This window comes from Centroberyx affinis, unplaced genomic scaffold (assembly GCF_046629955.1).
Source record: "Centroberyx affinis isolate AG114_WGS23_722 - 3 ecotype Tasmania unplaced genomic scaffold, CSIRO-AGI_Caff_v1 ptg002994l_1, whole genome shotgun sequence".
Lineage (NCBI taxonomy): Eukaryota > Metazoa > Chordata > Actinopteri > Beryciformes > Berycidae > Centroberyx > Centroberyx affinis.
Genome location: NW_027281098.1, coordinates 2501 through 14237, shown reverse-complemented (window position 1 = coordinate 14237; position 11737 = coordinate 2501). Strand labels below are relative to the sequence as shown.

The 11737-nt window shown below is 41.9% G+C and overlaps 1 protein-coding gene across 1 annotated transcript; it reads left to right on the top strand.

Moving 5' to 3' along the window:
* Positions 1-3156: 3156 nt before the first annotated feature.
* On the top strand, positions 3157-4044 carry LOC139659012 (musculin). Its single transcript, XM_071537213.1, has 2 exons — positions 3157-3579; positions 3961-4044. The coding sequence occupies exons 1-2, from the start codon at positions 3157-3159 to the stop codon at positions 4042-4044; spliced, it is 507 nt and encodes a 168-aa protein (XP_071393314.1).
* Positions 4045-11737: the final 7693 nt, after the last annotated feature.

Below are 11737 nucleotides of genomic sequence, written 5' to 3'. Positions count from 1 at the left end.
TAAGTAAAGGATGTAAGAATGAAATTGCCCACATCTGTTAGAGATCTGTATGGAGTATCAGGCTGTTACATGGCCAGCCCCTCTTCCTTGTCCCTGGGGTAAACAACAGGATTGCCATTTGCTGTTGCCTTCACCTCCTTACTCAGTCTCACCAGTAAGAAAAGTTGCACCAAAACACTGGAAACTGCATCAAACAGTATGTCTGGATTTGGCTAGGGATTCAGTATGAATATGTGAGTGTGTAGCAGGGAAGTGCTGACAAAGTGTATGCATGTTCAGTGATTCTACACTGGATAAATAAAGATTTAAAAACTTAAAAAAAAGAAAAGAAAAATAGAGTTGGAGTTTTGATTGGATTAAAGCATTTTAATCTAATTTTAGACAAGGATGACTGGTGGATTATTGCGCTGGTGTCACACACCAGCTTCCTGCGCTGCAGCTGGTACAATGGTGATCATGGGAATCATGGGAGGTTGGGAGAGACACAGAAAAAGCCCTCTGACATCATGAGCTTGCACCTGTCCCTCTGTTTCTCCAGCATACTAGTGAACAGGCAAGAGCACTGATAGGGGTCGTGACCCCTGAAAGTCTTTGCTGATAGACAAATGCTAGCTCTCCCTTCAAGTCAAGATTTAAGGGATATTTATTACTGTTGGCCCTGAATTTAATTACTCCCATGGCAAATACAATAACCATGTAACCATCCATTACACTGATGTTTTGGACAATATTTTCTGCTTTTACTTGAGTAACTACATCCACAAAATGACTAATGAGCACCCCTTTTTCTCTCAACACGCTTCTCGCTGACAGTCAATGCAGTACCTGGGTGAAATATGTGTCAAGAAGCCAATACTTTTTCGTGTTATTTAAAAAATGTGACAGTTATCAAATAAAGAGTAATCCAACAGCAGAAACCCTTATCTGGCACCTTCAAGTATGTCAGTCAAGCCATTCACCTAGCTGACAGATGCAGTGACAGGGGATGAGATGGCAGTCTGCCTGGAGCTCTGTCTTACGGGGACAAGGGGAACTTAATATCTCAACCTGATGACACATCCAAGGATGAGCCAGGAGTGGGGATCCCTCCAAGGTCCAGCTGATGTCAGGTTTTTCTTGTGAAAACTGCGTGGAGGAGCAGGATTATGGGAAGCATGGGAATGTGTCCTTGGATTAGGGAGCATTCTTGGTCTATGACAGAGGGAAATCTGAGAAATACGGAGCTGAGGAAGACCGCAGGGCACTTCACCCTCACAGTGATGTGAGAAAGACAAAGCTCTCACACATTAAACAAACATCCTAACACTGAACATTTGGATTGGGACATTATATGTAAACAGTAACCAGCGATTAACTTTGGGCTCACACCAGTTTTTAGACACTAGTGGGCATGTGGCAAATGGAAAGAAAAATTAGACCTATGAGTGAGATGCAATCTGCTGAATATAGCTGGTATAAATTACACACCATCCTGGAAACAGCTTTGAGTACAGTACAGCATTCAGCTCAGCAGAGTACAGTAATACAGTCCCCCCTTTTCTCCCTGGTGAATCTGGCATGGCCTACTACCAAAATCAAGCATGCATCTCAGCTGCTGTACAGTTAGATAATCCTTGGCTGAGTCTTACCATTGTAATAAAAAAAAAAATCCAAATTTCACACCTATTATGCAGGGTAATAGCTAACAGGGACCTGGGATTTTCTGGTAATATTCTTGAGAAAAAAAGGGGGTGTGGGGTGGGGGGAGTGGGGGGTGGGGGGTTCTGTAAGTATGGATACTGAATTTTCCATTAATTCAGAGTAAATGTGCAGCGCTAGTCGTCTGCTTGTTCCCTGAAGTCTCCCACACCTCTGAGCTCGTTCCAGTTTTCCCCAAAGCTTGACTTGCATTTTTTGAATTCAGCAGGCAATGTGCTCACTGCATTTTCCTTTGTAATGTTTACAAACCTCAGAGACTACAACAGCTACTCTGTCTGGGGGGCACAGCTTGGTACAGCAAATACTTCTCTCTCTGAAAGTTGCCAGCAAGCACGGTATCTCAGTACAACACATTTTGCACTCCTGTAGCAGAACTAGTGAGGCCCGGAGCAGTTTCATTCCCCTGTTCCTGTTCCTCCTCTGTTAGCACTGATCTCACACCACAGTAAGATATGCGGCCCCTGTCTGAGCTCTATAGGTAGATGCTGTCAGATCAGGCTGGAGGAGGGAAATGAAATCAAGAAAGGAGGGGTGCAAAGAGTATTGTGACACTCTGGGAATAAAGATGGTGCCTCCTTGCCCTGCCACACCCTTGTCATGCCAGCGCTCCAGATGTCATGGGAACCGATAACAGCTGGGGCTGTTGCACGCAGGCTGCGTGTGAAAGGCCGCTCCATCTGCAGAAACCCAATCCCTCTGTGAAACCAGCAAAGGATTAGGCACTTTTGATAAGGTCCTCAAGACATTTCTATTACCAAAACACATCTGTGGGAGAGACAAACTTAGGAAGTGTTTATATCGGCTGAGTGCACTTCCAAATGTTCCAATGAAGTAGTATTGGTTGTGCATGCTGATAATTATTATGCTAATACAAGGTAATAGAAGGATTGTCCGTATGGTTGGTAAAAATCAATGCTCACACATCCTTAGAACCATTTTTGAACTTCATAACATCTAGCACCTTCCACTAGATCTTCCTGATAATTTCCCATCCACTGAATGCCATGATGAAGTTGCAGATGAGCAGTCAGTCTTTAACAGAGTGCACAGGGAAACAGAGTTGTGGTCCTGTTGAGGTCAGGGTGGTCTGCGGAAAAAAAGGGGTGGGGAAAAGTTCTGAAAAAACACTGTACTCATGCCAAGTCCAGGACACTTAAATTAGGAGGGTAAGCAAGGGGGCAGGTTTCAGTCTTAGAGGCAGCTGCAATTTTCAAACTTGGCCTCATGTATTTGTATCATAGCTGTTTCAAGTGGTGACATTTTAGGGCAGTAGGTTGGAATCAAGCTGTACCCAGTGACCTACCCAGTGACAAGATTTTAAAAGTAATTTCTTATAGCCTGTTTACTTCCAGCCTGGTTTTCTTTGCTATAATCTAGTTTTGTAGTCACAGCTGTCCAAAAAGGATACCTCATCCTAGTGCCGCTCCTGTCCGCCTCCAAGGCACAGGTGGAACAGCCATGTCCACTGGATCAGTAGCAAGCGATGCTGAAGACTTTGAGACATGTCACAGAAGGACTGCAGCCCCTTTGGAAAGGACCAGGCGGAGAATTGCCTGCTATAATCCCAGCCGGTATTCGGATGAGGAGTTGGACGACGATGGTGTGGACGGGCAGAACAAGCAGGAGCGCAAACTGTCCAAGGCGCACCAAAAGGACGCGCGGCAGTCGCAGAGAAACGCGGCCAATGCCAGGGAGAGGGCGCGGATGAGAGTGCTGAGCAAAGCTTTCTCCAGACTGAAAACCAGCCTGCCCTGGGTACCAGCGGACACCAAACTGTCCAAATTGGACACGCTTCGACTAGCCTCCAGCTACATCTCTCACCTCAGACAGCTTCTGCAGGATGACCGATTCGAGAACAGCTTTGCGCACCCGGTTAATTTGGTATGAACATCAAAATGTGTTTGCCATGTTCGTCTAACTTCAAGCATGACAAGCATGTTCTACATGAGAAAATATGAGCACGGTGGCGTTAAAGTGAAAACATCACACATAATTTAAAAACACACAATCAAAAATTACATAAACAAATCATTATATAGTGGGCTTTCTTTGGGATCACTATTACATTCCTATGATACTCCTATGGGGACTTATAGTTTTGCTGATATTTGTAGGCTATAAAACACGTCTAAGATGTATTATAGGATTACAGTAACTATTTTTTCATAAGGGAGTCTCTTCATTAGGAGTGATTAATGGTTGTGGTGAATCTAGAAAAAAATTATTTATTTGTGATAAAGCTGTTGTCTTCTCCCTTTACAGACCTGGCCATTTGTGATGACAGGGCGATCAGAGGACAACCAAGACATCTCTTCCACTGCCAGACTTTGTGGAGCAACAGCATAGGATTCCCCCTCTTCATGCAAAGTTTAATATAAGAATGGCTCTTTCACCAACAGTGGTTCCTCTACAAAAGACTGTGCAGACAAAAACGATGGTGACCTTGACAAACCCCTTTCCAGTGTTCATCTTTGGAAAATCCCTCTGACTGACTCACTGTGGCTCCATCTCTCCCTTTGTGTCCTGAACATTCACTTTGAACTCTAATCCAACCCCTGCTTTAATGCACCATGGATAGTATCTTCCAGAGCATGTTTATCATTTTATATTAAATCCAGTGATAGGCATCTAGAATTGTCTTGTTCAAAGAGCTGAGCAATAAAGACAATACTGCAAGATAAGAGGAACAGTTCTTTAATGAATAGCCTCTTAAACAGGAAACTGGAGTATTTTACTGTTTGCTTTCAAGACGTATTTCATTGTGTGCAAGTTTGCTGTAAATAGAATTATGCTGTGTTTACACTGAGTGCTCTTGTTTTCATTTATATTTGAAGTTTAAGACTTTGGATTTGGGCATTGTAAACTACAATACCACTGCTTGTTTTGTTGAAAACTGCATAATACAGTTACTGACCATTATCTGACAATGTATCAGTAAGCATTATTACTGCTTGTATCCTGACACAGATACTGTAAGTAAGGTGTGAGCTCAGACTGTGTTTAGCATTAGTTGTCTTTTTATCTGTATATAGCCAGGTGCTTTCTACAGACTTTATCTCACTGAAGCTGTTTAGAAGTATTGTACTGCGTTTCACTTGGCAAGCATTGTCATACTGTTATTTAAGAGTGTAGTTCATACAAAATCGACAACTGAACAGGATCACCAAGCCCACATGTGCAGCAGGATTATGTTCTGTACAAATTATTTATTGTCTGTGTGATATGTTTGTGTTGCGTAATTGCTGCATTTTGGCTAACATTTTACTAACGATGGCAGTCTTTTCTCCTGGTATGATAAATCAGAGTGAAAATCATAATTTCTCCCAAAGTGATTTTAGCAGCCTGTCATTTATTATTTCTTTCATCTTCTGAACCCAAATGGATCTTCAAGACAAAGCACAATATCTTGCAGAATGACTTTATATAGCTCCATGAATTTTTGTTGCTTGAAATAAGATGCTTGCAGCAGATGAAATGAGAATACAGTGGAAGCAAGTAGCTACAGTATTGATATGCATTGAGAGGAAGAGGTGAAAGATTTGTACATAGCAGAGTAGAAGCTATGTAACTGTTTACTGATCAATATTTTCAAGATTCATTCACAAAAGTAACACATATCATATATTTCTAGACAGCTTTTGATTAGGAACACCTTGTACAATACACATGATCATGATCTTAAAATTCTGTGTTTTAACTTAAAGCTCCCATATCTTCTATAAACAGTCCTGAAAGGCCTAAATTGTAGTGAGCGCTAAAGTGTTTGGAGGATGCTGGAACCAATTTTTTTCTCTGTAGTCTCTATAGATTGCTATGTTAGAAAAATACTATTCTTTGTGCGTTAAACTAGGCAGGAATTAAGCAGTAACCGCATCATGCAGCTGTATCTACCTTCAGATTTGTGCCACCTCACCTCACAGCCCTCATCTGCCAGCAGGAGCCCACAGATCCTTAGCAGCATCCAGATGGCATGCTATTTATCCCATATATCAGTCAAAACATAGAACTTCACAAAACATTGGTCAAAAGTTCAGGGATTAATTAAAAGTCTCTCTCTCTCTCTCTCTCTCTCTCACACACACACACACATACACACATAGACATGCACACAGAAAGTGGGAGGAGAGACAGAGGGAGAGCGAGACAAGGAGTTAGCATGAGTGACAGTGATCTCTTGATCTGGGAATACTTTTATTCAGTTAATCACCAAAATGATGTGAGTACAGATGGATAGAGCTCCAGGCTTGGGTAGTCCAGTGGGACAGACTGACAAAGTGCTTTAGATGAAGAAAGAGAAGAAGAGAGGAAAGGAAGAGTTTTCATCGGGTTCCTGGAGAGTTGCAGCTGTTGGCTTGTTGGTGAGTTTCCCAGAACTCTGAACAGCTCTCCTGGGAGAAACCAGCCACTCAGTTGGGCCAGGCCAGCTAATGAGCTGCCTTCTCACACTCATTCCACCCTGGTTCTCGCACCATCCACTTCAAAGGCAACAACAAGGGAGGGCATCTGATTTACATCTTGAATGCACCGAAAAAGCGCTGGCATTAATCAAAAGATGCTGAGCCACCAAAATGACAATGTTTGGGTCTGGCGGTAAAGAGCTGGTCTCAGTTCTCTGGGACTGGAGCTTTAGTGTCTTCAAAATAAAACAGCCAGTAATTGGCACCAATGTACAGTAGAGCAATGCTTACTGGAGCAACAAAGAAACTGCTAAGATGAAAGTCTGCATTTGTGGTTTCATTTAGAGTTTCTAATGTTCCATCAGTGGCATCTAGTGGTGAGGAAAGAAAATTCAGAGACAGGCAACAGGAAAACAACATGCTATTTTACACTTTCAGCTGAGTAAATCTAAAACATTTAAACAAATCATGATAATATCTGTCACTTTTAAAAGAAAGTTCACATTCTACATGCTGTAATGTGTATGGATGTAACTTACTGTTTGAGGAAAATGCCTTCTCCAAATTGTCTGTTCACAGTATCATTAACATGCTTATAAGGTCAAATCACATTTCAGTTAAGTCAATCTAAAGTCTACAATTCACTTTCTAATGTTAAAACCTTCACTTCATATAATTTTCTGGTACAGTGGATGTTATGTCTGAAGAAGAGCTCGAAACGTTACATGTGGTGGTAATTAAACACCTTTGGAGCAATCTCTAGTGTGCGGACTCTATCTTACAATAATTGATTGTCCTTCTGTCCAGCACCTAGGTTTAGTTTGGATGTGCGTGCCTCCTTGCATCTCTGGTACAGTGGATTTAACATTTCATAGCAAAAATATAAATTAAGTTTTAAATTCTGATGAAAATCCAATTTCTGAATTACCTGAATTAAATCTATGCCATCTATGCTTACCACCTATACCTGCAACACCACCATCATTGTTACTGACACTTTGCCAAGAGTTAAAGCCTATAAAGTAGACAAGAGTTGTGCTACTCAGCTCAGCTTACAGTAAGTGGACACATGAGACACCAAAGGCAGAGACATTAGAGTGTGTGTCAACTTGGTCAAACAGTATTTCCAAACAGTTCTTGCAACAGCTTTTGTTTTAATTACTTTTGTTTTAACTTAGTTTGAGTGACAGGTTTGCCACAAAGGACAAGTAAATGAGTTCTAGCAAGGTTAGAGGATGAGAGTATATGAAAGGGACTCGCAACTTACTAACACTGTGCTAATTCAGTAAACCCCAAACCTCTAGTATCTCAAGCAGGTTAGAGGAAATACTAGGATTATCTACAAATACAAATTGCCATTGTGGCCTCAGAAGTGTCTTGATTTTCAAAACCCATGAATCAGTATGTCCAGCAGAGGTCAGCATCGGTTCACAATACAGCATGATCATGACAAAGTAGGGCACTTACTCCTTGCACAGTTACAGTCATTTGGTCAGGCTCAGATTTATCTTTCTACTTAATGTCTCTCCAAGTTTGATCACCAAATATCAATGGATGTAATTATATTGTCCCACTAATATACATACATGTATTAGAGAACTTAGCCTTGTTATAAAAAAAAACCCCATTGAATTTACCCTTTTGCTCCTTTGCATACAGAAATATTATGGTTGGATTATGATGGTTATTCTTCTTTTTCACCTCTTTCAAATCAATTCTTTGGGATATTCTAAGTTGTTGTCCTTAACTTAATTCAGGTGGAACACATTGCTTTAATATAAAACTGCATTCTCAGCCATCAAGGCTCAGCACAATCCAACTTTTTTTTTGTTATGGCCGAAACATATTTCGTTTGTAGAAAAATTTCCATGAACAGGAAGGAACTACAGGTCCAAAGCCAACAATGGGGTTCACTGAGGCTGCCTTTGTAGCTCCCCCAAAAGCACTAACTTTAGGCCCTACAGCCTGCAGGAATCCAGCCTGGACGCTTTGAGCTTTCCAAACCCACTTTCAGCATGTTTGTTATTCAATATCCAGTCACTCAATACCACTAATGAGAAAAGGGATATGTAAATCCCCAACTATTTCAATCACGTTTGGCTAATGTATACACCTCCCCATGGGGAGATTAGTTCCTCTCCTGTGTTCAGGCGTTGTTTATCAAATACATTCTTTCCAGGTATGAAAATTTTGACCCTTGAACCCAAGACTGTCATCCTAAAACATAAATTGTAGATAACAGTTGGGCTATTGCCTTTCTGAGAATTGCAGTAATTACCATTATTGCGGTGGGGTAGTAGTACAACATGGATGTGGATGTAGTTTTCTTGATAACCAGCTCTAGTCACACTCACTTAGTGAACTTGCTGATGCCTGGATCCAAATGGAACGTCTCCAAGAATGTGCCCATGAACTGAGAAACCAAAAGTTTAAAGCCACTTGCAACAGACCCAAAGCTTGGCTTGGATCGGAAGAAAGGGTGGGAGAAAGTGTTTGTCTTGCTAAAGGTCACTTTGAATAATACTGCCGCATATGTGTGTGTGTGTGTCTGTGTGTGTGCGTGAAAAGCATTTTTGCACAAGTACCTACATGCTTCTGTGGATATTACTGAAATATGAACATTCGTACATTTCACTGTTGTCGGACAAATAGCACATATCTGCAAAAAGTTTTTTAGTCACGATGAAAAGAATGATAATTTTCTCACCCAAATAAATTATATTATGTGATGTGATAAATTATACCATGGATTTATCACAGATGACAAGGGCCAGAGGGTCATAAAACCCAGTCAACACATAAATGACCAAGTAACCTTTCAATTCAAGTATGAAAAACAAAAATACCAAAATTGCAGTGGCATGTTTTTTTTTCTGTGACATCAGTGAAGTGTGCATACATGTATGTAAATGTATGTCATGTGTGTATGTGTGAACAAGAGAGTGTGTGTGTGTGTGTGTGTGTGTGTGTGTGTGTGTGAGAGAGACGGAGAGAGAGTGAGAGAGAGAGAGAGAGATCTGGCTTGTGCGCGAGACTTCCTGTTACTCTGTGGAGATGACACACTCTTCTGTTAGACAGGTGATTGGGTTACAGCGCGGGAGTGGCAGCCTCCTCTCGGGAGAGAATGGAGGCTCTTTGTGGCGGGATGAGCTGGACCCTCTGAAGGGGAAGGTCGAGCCAAAGAGAGAGAGAGAGAGAGGGGAGAGGAAGGGAGGGGACATGCATAAATTGGTGAGGAGGGGTGAGAGAGGAAGGTGAGGAGGGTAGGGGAGGGGTGGGGAGGGTAGAGGAGGAGTTGGCAAAACAACATGCAGCCAAGCCCCGCGGTCCTCTCTCGGCCTCTCCTCTCATTGTTTCCCCAGCCAGGCGACGGGACAGGAGGTGAGTATCAGCGCCGCGCTGCTGGCTGGCTGCTGGGACGGCTACTTTGCAGCCTGGGTGGTGTCCTGGTTCCAGCGCTGCCAATGGGAGCCCAGAAGAAACCGATATTTGTTTTTGCTCTCGGGGCATGAGGAGCTATCCCGGCCCTGTTTACAAGAACTGGGCGGTGCCCTCTGGCCTATTATCCTCCCCTCGCCTCTCTGTCTCTCTCACAAAGAGATTTTACACCCCCAGTCTCTCTCAATGGGCTTGTTTTTCGTACACACCGGCTGCATATTTCTCCATTGTCTCAGAGTTTCTGGAGAAAAGTGTGTTGTGTGTGACACACACACACACACACACACACACACACAAAGGTCAAAAAACATTTATTCATTCATTCAGAAACAGACCTATAAGTGTTTCACACCTACAAAAACTATAGCCCAGGTGAGAATTTGCATATATAGTTTTGTTTTTCCCTAAAATATCCTTGTCACTAATATGACAATTATTTTATGAAGACTAGAACAGGTCATAATGGATGAAATACAGTATATGCCAATAATAGTGGCTGAATGTGAGCATGAAATAGGTTGTTTTGTAAAGATTTAATACCAATAAAATTAAAAATATCACCATCAACAACAAAACCTTTTTTTGCTAGTAGAATGACATGGGACACCGACATTTGCATGCAACACTAATGGGGTCAAAAGAATTTGTTTTGGGACAAGGTTTCAGACTGAATACTTCTTAACCTGGCTGAATAGCTTTCACACAGTCTGAGCCGGTTCCACTGCCGCTCCAGTCCCCCTCCGGTGGCATATTCTCCCCCAATTCATCATCTGACATTACAAAGATGGCCACAACCTGACAATAGAGATAATATTTTCCCTTCACAATGGCTCCCAGTCCCCGCTCTGGGCGAAGGCTCAGCCGCTGTAAGTAGCCTGGGTTTTCCCATCCCTGTCAGACAGTGGCCCAGCCCAGTGGAGAAATGAGTCCCCACGTTGCTTAAAGGCCCAACCTGTCAGCGGTCCAGAGGGATTAGCTATTCACAGCCTCCATATTGTTCTCCAGGCCACAATGGGCTGCATGGGGCCCGGCCCTTTGTCATCAACTCTGTTGTGAACTTCTGCTGGGGTAACAAAGGTGTAACACACCTGCAACTATGGATTAGGACTTTTTTTTTTCACCCTCTTTTATTCCTCTCTCTTGTCTTCCTCTCTTTCTTTACTGACACATGGCCCATGGCAGTGTCCTCCACATCAAAAGGAGTGATCTTTTAGGGAATAAAAGACAAAAACAAACCAAAAAGAAAACAGCGTCTCTTGGCCGACACCCAGAGCAATGGTTAATGAGATATACAGCATATACTTAGTGATAACTGTTGTAGTTTCACCATGTGGGGTTGGATGTTAATGTTTATAGAGGCTTATACCTGTGCATCTGTGTTAAAAACAGACATAAGAAAAGGTCAAGAAAGTCATACAGCAAATTTTAATGAACAAACACAGTGAGAACAAAATATTTTTCATGCCAGAATGTCGAAATCATTCATATTGTTTTACAGTCCATCATTTCAATCAATCTAATCTAACATGGACAAGCTGAAATAAATGTCAGGAAGGATATCTTAGCCGGGCATCAGTCTTATTTTGATAGCGCCGCATCACCTTTGACCTTGTGGAGAAAATATTCTGTCAAGGGGTTCTGACGGCCACGTCCAAGCAACTAAAACCCAAATCCAACCTTTTTTCTAAGAGGCTTGAACTCTTCATGACCACATCAGAAAGCTGAGCGATTTCATGCTTATCATGTCGAACGTGATGTCTTAAAAAGTCTCAGTGGAAAGGAGAAATTTATTGAGATGTGGTCTCTTTTCTTGTTTATTGCTTTTGAAGACTGTTTAGTCTGCACAGGTGCAACAAATGAAAAGTTGGAACGTTCTGAAACTTACAAAGTAGAAATAAAACACTTTGCATTTATAAAACAATGTTGCTGTAATGTTATTGGCATTTCTTTAATTAGTTATTCTTTGATTAGTTACTTTTCACAGGCTTCCTAGAAATTACAGTGTTTCCTGTCACCCCATATCAAACTCCTTGGATTACAATAAAAACTTAGTCACCCCCATTACTCATTTTAATGGCATTGAACTTTTCTCTCTGAGTCAAGGTGGGAGTTTTGTAACACAGGTGAACCCTCATGTCTAATTTACACAGCAGCATGAATAACTAAACACCAGTACTGCAAGTGTCTCATTTTAGAGAAACCAC

What these genes read in the sequence shown, in the direction of transcription:
- LOC139659012 (XM_071537213.1), top strand. Translation starts at nt 3,157, where the DNA reads ATGTCCACTGGATCAGTAGCAAGCGATGCTGAAGACTTTGAGACATGT. An exon ending in TTGCGCACCCGGTTAATTTG is followed by an intron (nt 3,580 to 3,960) that starts GTATGAACATCA and finishes CTCCCTTTACAG; the next exon opens with ACCTGGCCATTTGTGATGAC.